Below are 20,818 nucleotides of genomic sequence, written 5' to 3' on the forward strand. Positions count from 1 at the left end.
TGCATTCAAGGATAACCAGCCTACTAATAGACAACATACAGGAGGACAACAAATATTGACATAAAACTGTTTTTCAGTAAAAACAAAAAATTGTTCTTTTCAGACTTTACAGATTAAGAAGCCTGTGGCACACAATGTAACAAAGAGGCCAGTTTCATATAAAAACTGTATGTTAATCCAATAGAGTTTACTTTAAATAAGTTATTTTATTTGGGTTACTAGGATTATACCTAGGATTCAAGTCTGTGGCTATTATCTGGAGGGACCATTATTTGATTTCTGTGCTTGGCTGATAAATACTGTTAAGTATCTTGATGAGGCTGCCTTTTAAATAGAGGCCAGTGTTAAAACTAGAGCAGCTACTGCCACAGGACACATACATATTTAAATACAATTTAAGAGTGCAGATCAATCATAGAGAAGTTTCCTATATGGTTTTTACTGATTTCTTTTCTGGTTATTGTCTCTTAATCATGTCACTGCTAATTAACAATTCTATTGGTTCTGAAAGAGCAAAATAACAGAAAAGAAAATCCCAAATTTATTGGTAGTGGCTGAAATTTAGGTTAGTCTGAACAAAATCTGAATCACTGAAAAAGCAATAATTATTACATTTTAGGCACAAAGACTCACTCTATCTGCAAAATGGTACACTTACTTTTACAAGAATATTACATGTACAAATAAATGTTCTTTGCATTTGATGTGGCTTATTTTTAAATAGAATTAGAGATGTCTTATGAAATACCACTTGTATTACAAATTTGCTTAGTTAACCTTTTTTTCAAATAGGTAAATTTCAGCCTAGACTTTGTTAAAAAAGAAAAAAAGTTAAGTTTTTTTTGTATTTAGAACTCAATTACTACAATCCATCCTACTTACGCTAAATAAAAATAAAAGACAAAATTAGTTACTAAATACTTTCATTTGATAAATTTCTGATAAAAAGATAGTTACAAATAAATGCAATATATCCACCTTACCAATATGAGCTCTGTCAGATATAATAAGCCTTTTTTCCCAGCCTTCTAGTCCTGGAGAGAAAGGGGAAAAAGATATATTTTAATTGAACATTCTGTACAGCAGTTTTAAATCTTAATTTCTTTTTTTTTTTTGAGACGGAGTCTCGCTCTGTCGCCCAGGCTGGAGTACAGTGACGCGATCTCAGCTCACTGCAAGCTCCGCCTCCCGGGTTCCTGCCATTCTCCTGCCTCAGCCTCCCAAGTAGCTGGGACTACAGGTGCCGCCACCTTGCCCGGCTAATTTTTTTTTGTATTTTTAGTACAGACTGGTTTTCACCGTGTTAGCCAGGACAGTCTCATTCCTCTGACCTCGTGATCTGCCCACCTCAGCCTAAAATCTTAATTTCTTTAGAAATATGTCTAGGCCGGGCATGGTGGCTAATGCCTGTAATCCCAACACTGTGGGAGGCCAAGGCAGGTGGATCACTTGAGACCAGGGGTTTGAGACCAGCCTGGGTAACATGATAAAACCCCATCTCTACCAAAAATACAAAATTAGCTGGGCGTCGTGGTGGGTGCATCTAATCCCAGCTACTCGGGTAGCTGTGGCACAAGAATCACTTGAACCCGGGAGGCAGGGGTTGCAGTGAGCCAAGATTGTGCCACTACATTCCAGTGTAGGCGGTGGAGCGAGATGCTGTCTCAAAAAAAAGGAAATACAATGTCTAAAAGCACTTTTTACTGAAGCAATCATGTTTGTATCTTTTCTTCTGTATAGGAAACATCATGTCTAACAAGAGTTTTCTCACGTCATTCATTCCATACATAAATTCACTCACATGCTATCTTTCCAAATGTCTTGCTCTAAAAGCTCCAAATTCAAACCAGTCACATCCACATAAAATATTTCTAGGAATCCAAAAGGCAAATGGTAGAAAAACATCATGCTGGGGAGGTTAGGTACCTGGCAGGCAGAAATTTGCTAGGGGAGGTTAGGTACCTAGCAGGGAGAAATTTGACAGAAGGGAGTTAATTTTAGGAATGGCACCCTTTCCCAAAAGATAATTATTATAAAAAATATGGGCCGGGTGTGGTGGCTTATGCCTGTAATCCCAGCACTTCAGGAGGCCAAGGCGGGCGGATCACCTGAGGTCAGGAGATCGAGACCATCCTGGCCAACATGGTGAAACCCTGTCTCTACTAAAAATACAAAAATTAGTTGGGTGTGGTGGCGAGCGCCTGTAATCCCAGCTACTCAGGAGGCTGAGGCAGGAGAATCGCTTGAAGCCAGGAGGCAGAGACTGCAGTGAGCCGAGATCGTGCCACTGCACTCCAGCCTGGTGACAGAGCAAGACTCCATCTAAAAAAAAAAAAAAAAAAGAAGCACAGAAAATAAGCTTTTTCACTAATTCTTCTAAGGTACTACTGTTAATTACTGTACTTACTACAGTGAATTGTAAGGAGATATATCTGTCTCCCCATTTAACTGTGGAAGACCTAGAGGAGAGGCTGTGAGTTTTCATAGCACAGGGCCTGTTATCCAATAAGTGGTTTTAAAAATTATTTTTGGCTAAGAGCAGTGGCCTATAATCCTAGCACTTGGGGGACCAAGGCAGGAGGATTGCTTGAGGCCTGGAGTTTGAGACCAGCCTGGGTGACACAGAAAGACCCCATCTTTACAAAAATAAAAAAAATTTTAAAACCTGGCCAGGCATGGTGGCACGTGCCTACGGCCCCAGCTACTCGGGAGGCTGAAGTAGGAGGACTGCTTAAGCCCAGGAGGTAGAGGCTCACTACTGTGTTCACACCACTGCACTCCAGCATAGACGACAGAGCAAGACCATGTCTCCAAAAAAAAAAATGCTTGAATGAACAAATGAATCCAAATTGATGTTTTTCTTTAAAGACAATACTAAAGACAAACTGCCAAGCTGCAAACATTTCAAAACTAATCTTTAATAATGAAAAATTTGTTTTTACCTTAAGATTTATTTTTAAAATATATTCCTTAAAGATTAAAGAGGAGAACCTCCTCGGTAACGTGCGAAAAAGTAAACCTGGAATATTAAGCGTCCCCCTCTATGGTTGTTTCGACACACAAACATGTACTCTAAAATTAGTTTAGGAGATACAATAAAGAAAATAGGAGCAAGAAATTCAGTAAAGTGGAAAAAGAGCAGGGTCGGATAGGCTAGAAGGAAAAAGGGAGTAGGGCAAACTTATTAAAGGAGATGAGAACAGAGAGCAGCACCAATATAAAAATCACAGACTAGGTCACAGGTAAAAACGCAGAAAGGAGAAAAGAGATGGTACCAAAGACAGGGTTCTGTAAAATCACATTTAGTGGTTAAGAACACTTGAGGACAGATTGCTACTTTTAAACCTGAACAGGGCAGGACACGGTGGCTCACATCTGTAATCCCAGCACTTTGGGAGGCCAAGGCTGGCGGATCGCAAAGTCAGGAGTTGGAAACCATCCCGGCTAACATGGTGAAACCCCATCTCTACTACAAATACAAAAAGTTAGCCAGGCATGGTGGCACGTGCCTGTAGTCCCAGCTACTCGGGACTGAGGCAGGAGAATCGCTTGGACCCAGGAAGCAGAAGTTGCAGTGAGCCGAGATCGTGCCACTGCACTCCAGCCTGCATGACAAAGCAAGACTCCATCTCCAAAAAAAAAAAAAAAAAAAAAAAAAAAAACCTGAACAATACTTTAACAGTAATTGCGTCTTTTAAATGTGAGCTAATTCAAGGGGAAACTATACTAATGATTCTCCTCAATTATGTATTACAGGTTGAGATTCCCTTATTCCAAATACCAGAATATTTCAGATTTCAGATTTTTTTTGGACTTTGGAATACAAATAATGAGATCTCTGGGGGGTGTGGCTCAAATATATACATGAAATTCATTTATGTTCCATATACACCTTATACACATCAACTGAGGCAATTTTATACAGTATTTTAAATAATTTTGTGCATGAAAAAGTTTAGGGACCCTCCTCCTCCTCCTTCTCTTCTTCCTCCATCCTCCTCCTTCTCCTCCCTCCTCCTCTTCCTCCTCCATCTGTGGTTGTTTACCAATACCAACATTCTTGACTCTGAATTTATATGCTGATAAGTAATCATTTCCTTACAGTGATTCACATGCAAGTATTTAACAGTAAAAAATATGACATACCACTAATACAGTGGAAAACATGTGTTGAGGGTAACTAAGCAGTACAGCAGCAGCACCAGAGTATCTGTATCAGCTGGCAAACAGCAGTAACAACAAACAGTAGGCTTTCCGTCTCCATCTGTATTCTATATTTCATTTCTTACCACAGTTGGAACATCCAGCTAGCACACATGCCTCTTTATTACCCTCTGTGGGCACGCTTGTGTGGGGGAATCTGGGCGTGCATGGAAAAGATATATGAAAGCTGAAAGGGGAGAAGGCCTTTTTTCCCTGGGAGACACTGAATAAACTGTGTGTGCGCCTATGTTGGGACTGTGACTCGTTGCATGAGGTTGGGTATGGAACTTTCCACTTGTGTCATGTCTGTGTTCAAAAAGTTTCAGATTTGGGGAGCATTTTGGATTTCAGATTTTTGTATTAGAGATGTTTAAACTGGGTTTGTATTATCAAATTCCCCTCACACCCTAATGAGATGGCCAAGGTTAATGTAAACACACCTCTAAAAATCCAAGAGATCAGTAAAGACAAGAATCCAGGACTATTTCTTTTAAGAAGATGGGCATGGATATATTGCATAAAAGCAGCATTTACTTCATTTAGAAGGAGGGCCCTAAACAATTCCCCTTACATCTGTGTAGCATGGGGGGGTAAAAAAATTCCCTTTTATCCCTGAGTTGTAGCAACAAAAGGAGAGCTCTAGACCTTTTAGAAAACAAGACTGACAGTGTGCAAACTCAGGAATTTCCTAGTTTTGCCACCCACATATTGTAATTCTAGCTACCTTAAGATAAAGTTTACAGATAACCAATGTGTAAAAAAATCAAGACTTAACATAATGACGTAAGATGTTAGTCTTCTGTTTAAAACAGTGTTTATAATAAATAAAACTTAATAACTGACATTAAAAATTTGTCCTATAGTAGCCTGCAATTTTAAAGTATAAGACAAACATGTTGTTTGCCTGGCATAAGATCCTAATAAAACTTTACAAAGAACAACTGGTTACCTAGTAGACTAATTCTTTCATACCTTTTCCTTTTTGAACATTTTTCTCTGCTTCTTCAAACAATCCAGGTAGATGAATTACCACACCATTTCCTAAAGGAAAACCAACAAATTCCAGCCGTAAGCCACTATAATTACAACTCAGACACATGTAACTTAAAGGACATTCTGATTTACCAGGGTGTTACCACAGAAATGATTCCAAGTTTTCACAGGAGTATAATTTAAATACATAATGGAACATAATATAGTGAATATTTTATGCTAGAATTATACTCAATGAAGTTGAAAATTTCTTGGAAACAAAGTGAAATATGTTTTTGAAGGAAACTATGTTAATTTTAAGCAAATGGAACATGGTCACAGTACACACTAAATCAGTATCTTTCAGGTTGGGGAATCACACCCTATCAGGTCACAAGTCAATTTAGTAGGTTGTGATAAGGATTTTTAAAAATTAAAAAGTAGAGTAGAAAAGATCAGATTGCATCATGTATTGTAAGGGTTCAAAATAAACTCATGAACCTCTCGTATTTCTTACTATGAGTCATGGCTGAAAGTATTTGGGGAAAAAAAGTATTTGGAAAACTGATTCGATGATCTAATACTTCTTTACAGAATTAAGATTGTCAGTGAGCACAAATGAATGCAAAGTAATCATTCCAAAAAGTATTACTGTTAAAACACCTTACAGTGACAAATAGCCAAAGTCAGGTATATTCCAGAAGGTATCAAGGTCAAAATTAGTAAGAGATCAATGAACCACCTGGTTAGTGAGAGATGAAATCAGTTTTGATGATAAAAAATGAATGCCATTATCAATTGGTGGGGGGAATCCCCATGCAGCTCAGTTTATATACTTACCAATGAATGCAGTGACATTTGGATTAATTATTCCACTGGGTAAGAGATGAAAATCATATTCCACAGAATCCACAACAACTGTATGGCCAGCATTATTTCCACCCTAAAATATAAGACAGGGGAAAACTAAGTTTGATGATAAATGTGACAAATAACATATCTCCTTCCAAAGTGAATTAATGACTTCCTGCTAAAAGGTCAACTTAAGAGAGTCCAAATATTTGCCACCTTTACTGATTCGTGAAAGGCTTTAAAATAGTTTGGCTGTCTCCTTTCCCCACTGTAGTACACTTGAGTGATTATTCTGAAAGAATATGGACATTGGGGAATTCAGGTTTCTGAAAGACAGAAAATCATACTCCTTCTTAAAAGACGGAAAAAAGTGAAAAAAATACATAGAGCAGTTAGTCTGTCTTTGGCTATGGAGGATTATGGCAATCTAACTAACCATGATATTCCATCTACACACAAAAAAATCTCTAAGAGAAGAGTAATCTATCCAGTTACCCTAACTTGATGTAAATATGCATATAATTCCCATCGTCTTAAGACTCTGTCAAGCAACTCTGTGACCTGAAATTTGTATTCTTACATGGACTTAACAAGAATCTCCCCCAAATATTGGTTATCCTTGGCCTCTAATTTATATATCAGTCTTTTAGGTTTGGTTAGTGACAGATCCCCAGAACCTGCTCACCTCTGGATAAAATAATATCGTGCATCAAGGAACTGCTAACACTGAGAATCATACTATAAACTCATGATGAAATTTGCTTTCTACGAAGCTTATGCAGAAATAACAAAATGGAAAAAGTCAAATTACAAAAATTAGGTACAAAGGAGACTAAATATTAAGTAACCAGATAATTTTTCTAATTTATATGTTTAAAAAACATGGAAGAAAACACAAGTTTTCACACTTGTCAGCTGATTACACATATGTTTAAACTTCTATACAACATTAACAGACTTTTAAAAGTAAACTCGGGATGTATTTGCAACAAATAAAAACTTTACCAACATCCTTCTATAACAAAAAATACCAATCAAAACTATATTGCCTGAGAATGAGGGCTGATCACGAGGCTATTTTTCTTTCATTTTTAATTTTTGTTGGTACGTAGTAGTGCATATATTTATGCGGCGCATGAGATATTTTGATACAGGCATATGAGTAATAATTACATCCGGGTAAATATGGTATCCATCAACTCAAGCATTTATCTTTTCATTGTGTTACAATCTAATTATACTCTGAGCTATTTAAAAATGTATAATAAATTACTGTTGTAGTCCCCTGTTGTGCTGTCAAATACTACATGTATTTTTATCTAACTATATTTGTATACCCATTAACCATCTCCCCACCCCACCCCCAACTCTTACCACTACCTTTCCCAGCCTTTGGTAACCATCCTTCTACTCTCTATCTCCATGAGTTCCATTGTTTTAATTTTTAGCTCCCACAAATAAGTGGGAACATGTGAAGTTTGTCTTTCTGTGCTTGGCTTACTTCACGTAACATAATGACCTCCAGTTCCATCCACGTTGTTGCAAATGACAGGAGGATTTCATTCTTTTTTTGGTTGAATAGTACTCCACTTTGTTTATGTACCACAATTTCCTTATCTGTCTGGGTAGATATCTGCCTGCTAATTATTCAAGGCTCACGGGCTTTTTAGCTAGCAGGTAATGAATCCTGCCAGAACTCAGTCCTTCCCTTCAAGGCAGCAACTTCTCTTCTGGCCCAGGGTATGTCTAGAAATTTGTGCTGGAACTAGGGCCTGTGATGGGGAGCTCAGGACTTCCCCCAGTACCCTGTCCTACTGTGGCTGGGATCCAAATTGCAAGACCAAATCCTCCGGACTCTTCCCTCTCCTCTCCTCAAGTGGAAGGAAGGAGCCTCTCCTGGAGCTGCATGCTGTGCTGCCTGGGGTTGGGGGAACGGGGGCACAAGCACTCCCTTGGCTATCTTGGCTGGTGTCTCACGAGGTCACATGCCCCCCAAGTCCACTGGCTCCAAGTCCAGCACAACACCGGAACTTGCCCAAGAACTGCAGTCTTTGTGGCCCAGACTATCTTCCAAATTTATTTAGGACCCCAGAGCACTTTAGCATGTGCTGGCTAGGCTTGCTGGAACTCAGGTTCTGACCACTAGGATGGGCAATTCCCCTCTGGTAAGGGCTGGTCTGGCTGAGTTCTGCCCAGTGTTGCTTTCTGTTGTGACAAGGGCAGCACTGAGTTCCAATGCAAAGTCCTAGGATCACTGCATTCTCCTGCCTCTAAGGGTACAGATTCGCTCTCAGTGTCCCATGGTTGCTGGGGGTGGGGAAGGGGTGGTATCAGCAATTCAAGACTGTCTTTCCTACCCTCTTCCATGCCTCTTTCAGTGATAGGAAGTTAAAACCAGGTACCTGATTTTTGGTTCTTATGAAGGTGCTTTTTTGTGTGGATAGTTATTAAATCTGGTGTTCCTGTGGGCGAACAATTGGTAAAGGGTTCTGTCTGACCATCTTCCCCCATTCTGCCCGATCCACAAGGTTATTTTTAACAAATTGAATGTTACTACTTTTACCAAATCATCACCAATTATGAGGTCACAAAAATGCTAGAAAAATTGGCCCTGCTAAAAAAAAAAAATCTTCAAAAAGCAAGTACCTATTTACATGGTGTTTTGCACTGTATAAAGCAAAGAACTCTTTGAAGACTAAGGTATGGCATATATTTAAAATAAAAAAACTTGGCAGTGTTGGACTAAAATCTGTAAGACACACTTTGGAAAGGCACAGGCAGACAGAAACAGGGATGATGGGCAACACCTTCAGGTGACACCAGAAAGGAAACAGGTGCATTAGTTTTTACTATTTATTTTTAAATAGGAAATTCCCACATATGATACAGACACCAAATGGCACAGAAGTATGCACAGTAAAATGTGAAGCCTTTCTCATGCCCTTGCTGTAAGACAACCAGTTAGCACAAGTTTTTGATGTCTTTCCTGAAGTGATTTTTGCATACAAAACATATGTACTGTTTTATTTTACATATACAATGGTAGCAAACTATATACAGGTGGGCAGCTTGCGTACTTCCATAACCTTGCAAAGAGAATCATCTCATTCCTTTAACAGTTGTATTTTATCCTTTTGCATATGTACATATATCATAACTTATTATACTGGTCCCATAATGAGAGGCATTCAGAGTGTTTCCAATCTTTTTTTTTTTTTTTTTTTTTTTTGAGACGGAGTCTCGCTCTGTCGCCCAGGCTGGGGTGCAGTGGCCGGATCTCGGCTCACTGCAAGCTCCGCCTCCCGGGTTTACGCAATTCTCCTGCCTCAGCCTCCCGAGTAGCTGGGACTACAGGAGCCCGCCACCTCGCCCGGCTAGTTTTTTTGTTATTTTTTAGTAGAGACGGGGTTTCACCGGGTTAGCCAGGTTGGTCTCGATCTCCTGACCTCATGATCCCCCCGTCTCAGCCTCCCAAAGTGCTGGGATTACAGGCTTGAGCCACCGCGCCCGGCCTGTTTCCAATCTTTTGCTACTATAAACAATCTTGTAATAAACTTCCTAATATGTATTATTATTTCACACTTGTGTAATTTTATCATCAATTCTGATAGAATCCTAGGACATATAGTATACACCAAAAGAACATTATTTATCTTAATTTAGTCTTTTAAAAATAACGTACAGGGTAATTCTTACCTGTATTTCAGTTCCTCTTGTTACAAATTACTAAGTTTAATAAATTTTTACTAAGTTGTTATAAAGTATTTGGTAATTTTGAGACAACAAATAAGGTATTATTATCAAAGCCAAATCAGGTTTTTTTTAGAGATGGGGTCTCACTATAGCCCAAGCAGGCCTTGAATTCCTGGGCTCAAGCAATCCTCCTGTCTCAGCATCCTGAGTCCCTGAGACTACATGTGCATGCCACTCTGCCCAGCTACAACCAGTTTATTATTTTAAAACCAGTTTTTAGGCCGGGCACGGTGGCTCACGCCTGTAATCACAGCACTTTGGGAGGCCGAGGCGGGTGGATCACGAGGTCAGGCAATTGAGACTGTCCTGGCTAACATGATGAAACCCTGTCTCTACTAAAAATATAAAAAATTGGCCGGGCGCGGTGGCTCAAGCCTGTAATCCCAGCACTTTGGGAGGCCGAGACGGGCGGATCACGAGGTCAGGAGATCGAGACCATCCTGGCTAACACGGTGAAACCCCGTGTCTACTAAAAAATACAAAAAACTAGCCGGGCGCAGTGGCGGGCGCGTGTAGTCCCAGCTACTCGGGAGGCTGAGGCAGGAGAATGGCGTGAACCCGGGAGGCGGAGCTTGCAGTGAGCTGAGATCCGGCCACTGCACTCCAGCCTGGGCGGCAGAGCGAGACTCCGTCTCAAAAAAAAAAAAAAAAAAAAATTAGCCGGGGTGGTGGTGCACACCTGTAGTCCCAACTACTCAGGAGGCTGAGGCACGAGAATGGCGTGAACCCGGGAGGTGGAGCTTGCAGTGAGCCGAGATCGCGCCACTGCACTCCAGCCTGGGCGACAGAGCAAGACTCTGTCTCAAAAAAATCCCCCAAAAAACAAGTTTTTAAAATTTCATCATTTGCTCAAGGTTAAAAATAAACTACTCTAATTTCTGGAGTAGACCCTTAAAGTAAGTCTCCTAATTTACATAAAATTACTTTTATAGATATACTAATATAATCATTTGATGAATTATTATTTGACAATTATTACTGGCAGTGCATGACAATGTTCTTATTGTGCAACAAAAGCTTACTCTCTTAGCTAATATTTTACCAAGACAGGTAGTAATGATGGAATTAACCATAATAAAGAGGCGATGGTTGCTCTAGACACACACACACACACACACACACACACACACATAATTTTTTAGGCAGATGGTTGTGATGGATGACTTTAGAGGGAAAAATTGGCTTAACTCCTTAAGTTTGTCCAAGTTTATAGGTAGTGCAAGCTGGAAAGTTCAGCAGTAAAAGACTTAAAGTCACACGGTGGTATAAAGTTTGCTCATCCAAATATTAGTTATTGAAAAATATCAACATTTTTCAATAACCAGTATTACATTGATTATTATATGGTTTAAATATCATTTAAATTGTTTCAGTGTGTAAATATGGTTAAATATACCCAGAAAAACCCTAGATTATCCTACGTAGGATTTAGAGGAAAATATCTAAGTCTTATTTCTATTTGGTCACTAGTGCTCTGGGGGGCAGCTGGGGCATAACTTTTAATCTCGAAACGCACACTATGCAGAAGGGTCTTGAGGTGAACTGAGAAGGAGCTGCTCATAAGGAGTTTCTTGATGAGGTAATCTATATACGAAACAAGTTTTAGTATACTGTATTTTATAAAATGCAACAGACAAAGCTTCAAATTTAAAGTGCCTATTTGGATGCTAAACCTAAAATATTCAGATTATTCACCTTGGGACTTCAGGCAATTGTCCTCAAACAGAGATTACACTGGTCCAAGGAGAGGTCATGTATTAGCAGACAGCAAAACAAAGAATTTCAAATATAAGCACCACAACCAAAACCAGTTTCAAATACGAGCACCCCTCAGTCTTCCACCCACATATTATAAGGGCAGATGGAGCTGCTCCTACATGGGCCCATGGGCAACTCCATGTAGTACGTGCCAGGATGAGCAACAGCAAGGATGTGTTTGATTAATCATGTTCCATGATTCTCCCGGGTAGCACTGGGGAGGCCAGATAGTACCAAATAAATGATGGGAGATATTTTGTTGTTGTTGTTCTACTTCTAATGGAAACATACAATTTCCTTCTCAATCCCAATTTTCCACAAACCGAGCTTGATCAGTTATCTTCCACAAAAGTATGAATCTTATAATCACATGAACAGTTACACTAATTACCTCCTGCTTCTTTGTCAAACTCCCATAACACTTATGATCCCAGTCACTCTTGTAGCATTTAACAAATACTTTCCATTACCATAGCTGTATATTTTATACTACTTAAAAAAAAATAGAATATGTTCAATTAATAGTTATATAAACAAAGGGCTGTGGAATCTCAACGTTGTTTCTGGATCAATTACATCCAACAGGGAAAATATTTAGTAATAAATCTCAAATATAATTTTTTGAACTTTTTTTTCCTAGAAATAAGTCATATTTCTGAGTTGGTAAAATGCTTTTCTGAACATACATTTTTGGTATCTGCCACAGTTAACCAAATGTCTGTCCATTTTTGTGTAGCCTTTATACAGTACAGATTTCACTGACATCATCCTTGCATCTGAGTATTAAAAACAGTTGACATTGTTCTTTTCAGTCCTCACAACATCCCTATGAAGTAGGTTGTACTGACTCCATTCCACAGATGGGGAGGCCTAGGCACGGAAAGGTACGTGGCTCCTCACAAGCCACGTGGCAGGGAGGCAGGGAAGGAGGGAGGGAGGCAGAGTGGCAGAGTGGCTCTCCAGCCACGTGCTAACACCGCCTTCACATTCACACTTCCATCAGTGCCACAACACTGCAAGGCAGGCTTTCATGTTGAGGCCAATTTTTAAACCATTTTAATTCTGAAATATACCCCTCTCCAACCCCCCAAGAAACAAAAAACAGCATAAGTCCACAAGTAGCTATGTGGCAGGTTTCTTTGAGGAAAAGCACAAGCTTATAATGCCTTATACGATGCTCTTATATTAAATATCAAGAATAAATGCACGTTAATTTTATTAGGGTGAACAATATATGAAAGAAAATTCAATTGCGGTCATAAAACATCCCCTAATATAATATATATTTTATCAATTTTCTTTGACTGTTATTCTTACAGTAAGATTAAATACAAAGAAAATATTAAATAAGCTTCTTAATTACCAGGAAAAAATGTATCTCATCACAGAGCTATGAAATAAACTGGAACATCATGACAGAAACAAAAACCAGGACTAAAATTCTATGCTCTCAAAGCTGAAAAGCAAAGTTTCAGGTGTATGCTTTTAGTTTTTACAATCAATACATAGCTGATTTTCATTATTTTAATTAAGGTTAAAATAATACAAACCAATTTAACGCTATTTTTTCTTCCAGAAAAGCACTACAGGTCAATAGCATATTAGACTGTTGGAAAATAATTTACAAATAGGAACAATCCAGAACAAATGCTTCCTCATACCTTATTTTCCCATACAACATTAACTCCAGGTTACTTAGAGCTTTTGCATGCTCAGTCCCCCTCCTTCTCCCTTACTTGTAAATCATAGGAATCATCTCCCCAGCCACAGCAAACTGATCCAGGCAGGGAAACATGTTTCAACCTGAGCCAGTCAGCTCCTCCCCCTTGGGAATCTGAATTTGAGTACAGAGAAGGAAAGCAGTAGCAGTCTGAGACGCCTATCACCTACGGGAAGCATCCTAAAGAAACAGGCTGCCGGTTCTAGCTGCTGAGATTCCAGGAGCAGCCTTCATCTCAGGCCACCATCCTGCTCTTCCTTTAAACAAATCCCCATTTTGCTTGAGTTAGTTTCTTTCCATTGCTTGCAAACAAAGAACACAAACGGTTCACAAAACAAACTTACTACGACATAGTATATATACCCCTTGCTGAGTTTACATCTTGTACTAGTAAAACTGAATATTAAAATGATTAATTGCTAGATATTAATAACATTTTATGCTGTCAAAGACAACACTTTAAAGCATTACTGCAGGATATAGGAATGATATAACAGTATTTAGTTATTTTGTAACTGTTCTCGTTTTCCATGCATTCCTTTTCTTCCTAATTTGATGTTAAGTTTACGGAAGTCGGAAGACAAGTGTTTTGAATGTTCTTTCCATGACTCCTCAGAACCAGAGGCTGTCAAATCCAATTATAGAATAAAATTTTGGATCAGGAAATGCTAATATTATGTATAAGCTTCTAGCTAAGAAGCTCCAAAGGTCCAGGGGAGGTTAAAAAAAAAAAAAAAAGGTTGGAAAGGAATTAAATGATATTAGTCTACAAAAGTGACTTTTGATTCTTAACTTGGTTTTGCTACTGGGCCTTCTCCTTCCCCAAATCACTCCTTTCTTCACTCCTGCAAATATAATTTTTTGAACTTTTTTTTTCCTAGAAATAAGTCGTATTTCTGAGTTGGTAAAATGCTTTTCTGAACATACATTTTTGGTATCTGTGTGGTAGAGGGATGAAGGCAGTGAATGATCCTCAGTGTTGTAGACCTGAAACAATGGTCTCTTTTCCAGAATACAGGCCCAAGTGTCAAGGGCTAACAACTTCATGCACAAAGCCCAGAGGCATTTTTCTGGCTACTTAGTTAGGCCTCTGTGTCTTATCTTTGTCCTTTTGCTTTGAATACATGAAAACAACATACTGTAATCACAGAGCTCAAAATGAACATCAGGAAGTCAGTGACCACTATGGATTACAGTAGAGAGCAGCAATGTCTCAGATCCCGTGCCCCTAAACTATTTCAGCAACTGAAAAGGGGTTGCTACTTTTCTGTTTAGTCTTCAAGCTTCTTAAGAGCCTAAAAATCTTTGGAGTCAATGCTTATTATCTATGCTGCTTTCAGGGTAAAGATTGTAAGATCTGTATCTCCTCCTTTCCAGACAAAACATGTTACCATTCACCAAAACTAAAGCACTTATCAATCCACAGCAAGAGTTATAAATGAAGATTGTTCTTTCACGAAAGCATTCACATAACTGCAATTAGCTTATGATTCCAAAGTAGAGCAGGTTAAGTTACTACCAGCAAGTTGATCAAATTTAACTACTCATCAGTAACCAGACACACTAGATAGGAAGAGAAAAAAATATACAGGGTATCTTAATTTCTTTTTAGCAAAGATATCCAAGCTCAGTTATCCATTAAAGGTTTAAAAGTATCCACTTTACTTTGCATGATTATAGTTACCTTCTAGTTTCATACACACGTCACAAATGATGAAAACCTCAGATACCTTATATTTTAGACCTTACATTACCATTATGAAATAACTTCTCACAATGAAAGTGGAAGGAGGCATTGCCTGAGAGGATCTTAGGTTCCTAATTAAGAAGCTTTAGACTCTGGCTACCAAACTCTAATATTCTTTCACACTCACCAAACCAGGGTCATAGCTGAGAGCATAAGACATCCAACCAAAAATGTATAAACCAATGATATCACACAGCTCTTTGTGAATGTTTGATAAAAATTCACCCAAATACATTCATGAAAATATTTTCTTAAAAACACACTGAAATTAAACTAGAGATTTCAAGTCAAAAAAGTTTTCTTACTAATAAAATTCTTCCTTTAAAAAAGATGTTAAAACTTAATATAGACAAAAATCTCATTTTCAGAAATCTCATGGAGCCTCTTTTTAAAAAAGAATTTTATTATGTGAATCAAATATAAATTTTGGTTCAATGTAAAGAACTATCCCATCCCAGAGCCAGAGTAGCCACAGGAACTCCCCCCTTCATTTATTGTTCTTTTCATTGCTTTCAGCAGGCAATACTGAATGTTGATGTTTCTGTTGATAAAAGTATAATAGTCACCAATTTTTATTTATCATTATTTAGTCCACACTAATCTTCGGTGTCAACATCTGACACAGTCCCTGAGAGGTAAGACAGCTGGATTCGTATCCAGTTACAGCAAGAAAGCTACTAAGTACATATCAATTTATTGGTTCATTCTAGATTTGCTCTAGGCAACAGTTTTTCTTAGAGATACTTGAAAATATCCAACAAACCCATCCATTCCCACCAAAGTTAAAGAAACAGAATAATTTTGATCAGACACCACTGAGATGGTCTCATATACATATAAAAACTCATGCCTCAAAAGCAGAGCTGACAGGATACTATATTTACTAACTGAAATAGCAACCTAGGACATCCTCATTGACTGAACATTGAGATTTACTATCCTCAGCGGAGAAAAGCTAGTTATTAGAACCCTACATGGCATTCAATTGAAATAGTTCAGGAGATACATGAAAAAGAGATAAATATCAGTTACCTATTTTCTCCTAGAAACAAGAAATAAGATTTTAATATAAACAAAGCCTTTGAATGGTACAATGTAAAACATTCCAGCTAAAAAACTAAGCAACAAATGTTAATCCAAGGAATGCTAGGAATTCCACCTTAAATGTATGTCACCAGTCAATTAAATTGTCCAGAGAGATGTTAAAACAATTACAAGAAAGGGTTACTATTACTTATTTCAAATAAATTTCTAGGGGTGATCTTGCCACCCAGAATACACTGGTTGAGTATTTCCCTTCTGCTTCATATAGTATTAGGCGCTACAGAACAAAAAAACGAAGTCCCCCTTTTGAGAAAATTTACATTCTGGTAGAGAAACCACAGTAACCAAACAGAACAAGATTTAACCAAGTATAGTATAACAGACATTGGTAAATACTTATATACTAGGGAAATGCTATAAATGATACAAAAAGAATCAGAAAATGGAAATAGCAATTGTTATAAACCTGGAAGAATGGCTTACCTTAAATGCTAATTACCTACTATCCTGGCAGATCATTTTAGCTGTACAAGGTCAAGGCATTAAATAATACTAACATTTTCTTTTAAATTACCTTTCACCTTTTATTTCAAGGAGAAAGTCTCAGTTTGCTGCTGGTATGTCTTTTATGCTTCTTTAACACTTACTAATAGTGGTTTCAGATCTTCAGCGGATACTTGTATCTAGCTAGAAAATAGTAGTATTTTTTCAGTATGTTTATTTTTACAGCAAGCTTTTAAAAACATATATCAAGTGATGGGGTCTGCCTTCCCTTATAATTAACTTTAGTATTTTCTTTTTGTATTGGCTTTAAAGCCTTGGAGAGAAAACACAGGGAATACTGCTCTAGCCTTTCCTGATCACAGGCAACTTCGTGTGTGTCATTATAACCAAGACCACCAAACTTACTTTCCTCAAAAACAATGAATAAGCCTTTGCTTAAAGCTTGGTATAAACTACTACAGTTAAGAAGTTTCTGTAGTTTCTACTCAGCAAAATAAAGAAACCAAAGCATAGTATTTTACTTTGAGAGAATTTGGGAAAAAACAGTATTAGACTTCCTTCTGTGATGCCAGAAAGGGACCTTTTTGGTCCCATACTTTAATCCCTTGAAACACTTAGGCTAGTACCTTTCTCCATCCCGACCTTCTCAATATTTTTGCTTACACAGCAGTTGTCCCCCAGATTGTGAGCTCCTTGTAGGCACAATCCCTGCCTTTTTCAGATTTTTGACTCCCAGGCTAAGTGATCCCCTGAAGATACTCAGTGTTTACTAGATGAATGACCTGTACCCAGGGTTGGGCCTCTATTTAATTCTTCTCTCTTCTTCTTAAAATAAATATTGATTTAAAATTAAGGCATCAGTAGTGGCTGTCCTTTGATGTAAGTGCTACATATTTACGGATCTGGGGAACCTACCAAGTTATATTTAACTTCCCATAAATCCTGAATCTGAATAACACAGGCCTTAAGCGCTGTAAGAGTGAAAATGCCATTGGGTTTGCATCTAGTGTTTCCAAAAAGGCATTTTATATATTAAAATTTATCATTAAATGCAATGCCAGTTTTTCTTTTTAAAACTATGTTTTATGTTGGGAGAAAGTCCTTATGATTCTACTGGTGAAATATGGATACATTATGTGTACATCATTTCTGGAGAAACAGTGCTGAATAAAATTTGAACTCATGACATCAATATGGCAGAATATATTAAACTCTAACAAAGGACATGTTTTCACCAACACACAAAACTTAAGACATCAGACAAGGCAATCCAAGCTCACAATGTCTTACTGTTGATTTTTTCCAGCTCTCTATACACACTCAGTAAGAACTCCAACATTCCAATTTTAACACCTAGGAGAACTTCATTAAGTAGATGCCAGCTTACTAGGGCTAACCAAATAATACAAAGTTACCAAGGTAAATCACAAGAGATAATGCTTAAATCTATTCATTACTCATCTATTTTTTGCTAACAAGACTAATAAAGAATCCTAATGATACACTCTTAAAAGGCACTAGAAGAACATAAGGATTCTATAAGGAAGGTAGTTAGGTCAAAAATATATAGATGAGGGAAGTCTGCCTAACAGGGCCCCTCATTTGTTTCTCCACCATCTTCAGGTAACATTTTAAAGCCAAACTTAGTTCCTTCTCAATCACTTCTCTAGACTTTCCAAGGGCATCAGATCAGGTCGGTCCACGACTTCAAGACTACTTTCTTGGTAACATTAGTAACACCTTCTCCAAGCTACAAACTACTTCTAATATTTCTCGATAGAATATTAAATTGAGAATCCTTTAGAATAAATACCATAATGGTTGTGTTCTCCAAACCTTCTTACAACCCATAGTGTAGCTCAACCTGAGCTACTTCCACGTAAAGATTTCAAGATGTCAGTGAAGGAGACACACAGGCCTCCGCCTCTCTCCCCTTCTAGACAGCAAGAAAGTTCGGCGTTCTGGTACGTCTTCCCCACAGCATGACCAGATCTGAATGTAAGACAAAAGGTAGGTAAAGGCTGGATTTCTGGAGTATTTCCTAAGAAAGTGTGGGGCAGGAATTTAATGGCAGCACCCTCCAGAGTGCTAAGGTACAAAGTGTGTTGCCAGAGGGGTGGAGAAGTAATAGGCTGGAAGGGAAGGAGGGAGAGGTGGTAGTGAAGGTTTCCTAAGAGGCAATTAGTGTAACAGCTATTTCAGAATGGACAGGGTGGATTTCTGCATGAAAACAAAACAAAATGAAACAAGGTAAATCAGAGAATATTTGCAATATTTGCATTTAGCTCTCCTATATACCTGTGATTTCACTGTTTCTGCATGCTCAGAATGGTATTCAAGGGGGCCTATGACTTACTAGAACATATACAGCATGGCACCATCATATCATGCCATGTATGTTCAAAAACAAATACTCTTGCAACCTAAACAGACAGCAGTTAACTTCAAATATTACATTATGCTTTGTTTTGAACGTGGTTATTACTCATCTACTTAGAATTTTGAAGCTGGAGAGAGTTATCTGAGAGCCTTTACAAAAGGCCTCCCCTGTATGTTGCTTCAAAGGAAACGACAAATAGGAAGAAAGCTTACATTGAAAACCACGTGTCTCCCGTTAGAAGTTCATTACCACCTCGTTTTCCGAAAGTGCACTTTCGATGTCACCTTAGCAATGCAAATATTTATTTCTAAATACTCAATTTGACATCCATGTATTTACTTTTTTTCAACAGAGAAGGGATTCCTTCCTCTGGGACCAACTAGTAAAAGTAATTTCTCCTTAACTTTAAGGTACGGAGCACATTGTAAAAACAAAAACAAAAACAAGAAACTCAGGGCCCTAAAACAACAGTCCAAAGCCCAGAGGTGGGTGGGTTTGGATGTCAACAAAGTGGACCAGAGGAAGCAAAACACTGCATGCCACAGTCCTGCAGACGGAGTCTGGGTTTCAGGACATTTCGAAACAATCCACTCTCACTCCGCCGCCCTGGGCGGGGTGGGGGGGCGGTGATGGGGGGACTCTGCCGTCGCGCCGGGTCTCCGCCCGCAGTCGGAAGAGTTGGGAGCAGGCCTCGGGCGGTAGCTCCTCAAACTCGGACCGCATCCCACCTCCACCCTGGCCTCAGTCCCGGGGCGGAGCACCAGTCCCCAGACGCCAAACTGCAAGTCCCCAGGCATCGCGCATCTCTCAAAGGCTCCCCGCCAGCCCACCTTTTCCTCCAGAACCACCCCAAGTTTCACCCGACGCTCCAGGTCAGGGGTCCCCGACCTCCCGCCATTTCTCCACGTCGCCGCAGCTCAGGACAGGAGGAGAGAGCCTCAAGGTGACACCTCATTTTGGCCAGTGGATCCGGGTCCTGCGTCCGAGTTCCTGGGCACCAGGTGCCAGGCAGCCCGAGCTCCCGGGCCCAGCCTCCCGTGAGAGGCCCGTCGCCTCACCTGGCAGCGGCACACGATGTCGGCATCCTGCGCCAACAGATCCACCACCTTCCCTTTGCCTTCGTCGCCCCACTGCGCACCGAGCACCACCGTCACCCGGTTTCCTCCGGGCCGCGCCCTGGGGCGGCCGCAATCGCCGTTGGGCAGGGAGGATGCCGCCGGGTAGGTCTTGGCTAACGCCATGGCTCCGGTGACGCGAGGAGAGCCCGAAGGAGAGGCGGCCGCCGAGGAGTCAACGAACCGAACTGCTCTGCGGCCGCCAGCCACATGCGGAGGAAGAAGGAGCCAGAGGCCGGCCCCGCCCCCGCCCCGCCGGGCCGCCACCCTCCAGCCAGTCCCCGCCCCGCTCTCCGCCACAGCCCGCTCAATGGGGGACCATGACTGCCCCGCGCAGGCCGGCCTCGGCAGCACCGCCCGCAGGAAGAGAGGCCCTGGTGGCGGCAACCGCCGCCACCCCGGACCGAGGCCACGCCCCTTCCGCGGCCTGGCGCGCCACTCCTGTGCGAACCTCGCGAGCGGAAAAGGTCAGGGGCGGGGCTTCGAGAGCGCTTCTCCTTGAGCACCCCGCCTACCCGCTCTACCTCTCGCTTTCAAACTGGAGAGGCGCGGAGGCGCGTGTGGAGCGTCGGACTACAACTCCCAGCACGCAACGCTCTGGGCTGCGGCGGCGTATTCTGGGGCCACTGTGTCTGCCATCTGCAGGTTTGTCTGGATTTGTCTTTATTAAGGAATGAACGTGTACAAAATACCAAGTGTGGAATTTCTCAGTACAAACAGCATAAAATCGGAACGTGTAAGTGTAGAATTGGAAATTGAAAGTCTGGAAG

General features: G+C 40.0%; 1 protein-coding gene across 2 annotated transcripts in view; it reads right to left on the reverse strand.

The window, feature by feature from the left end:
• ADSS (adenylosuccinate synthase) overlaps positions 1-20,600 on the reverse strand; it is a 44,047-nt gene extending 23,447 nt beyond the window's left edge. Inside the window, exons 1-4 of one of the 2 annotated variants that reach the window (XM_025388339.1) lie at positions 19,992-20,600; positions 6,016-6,118; positions 5,176-5,244; positions 984-1,028 (exon numbers count right to left, since the gene is read on the reverse strand). In XM_025388339.1, coding sequence (XP_025244124.1) covers positions 984-1,028; positions 5,176-5,244; positions 6,016-6,118; positions 19,992-20,174 — 400 coding nt within the window. In that variant the 5' untranslated portion in view covers positions 20,175-20,600. Of the gene's footprint in view, positions 1-983; positions 1,035-5,175; positions 5,245-6,015; positions 6,119-19,991 lie in introns of both variants that reach the window. The other variant, XM_025388328.1, reaches the window with a different exon arrangement.
• Between the last annotated feature and the right edge of the window lie 218 nt (positions 20,601-20,818).

This window comes from Theropithecus gelada, chromosome 1 (genome assembly GCF_003255815.1).
Source record: "Theropithecus gelada isolate Dixy chromosome 1, Tgel_1.0, whole genome shotgun sequence".
Lineage (NCBI taxonomy): Eukaryota > Metazoa > Chordata > Mammalia > Primates > Cercopithecidae > Theropithecus > Theropithecus gelada.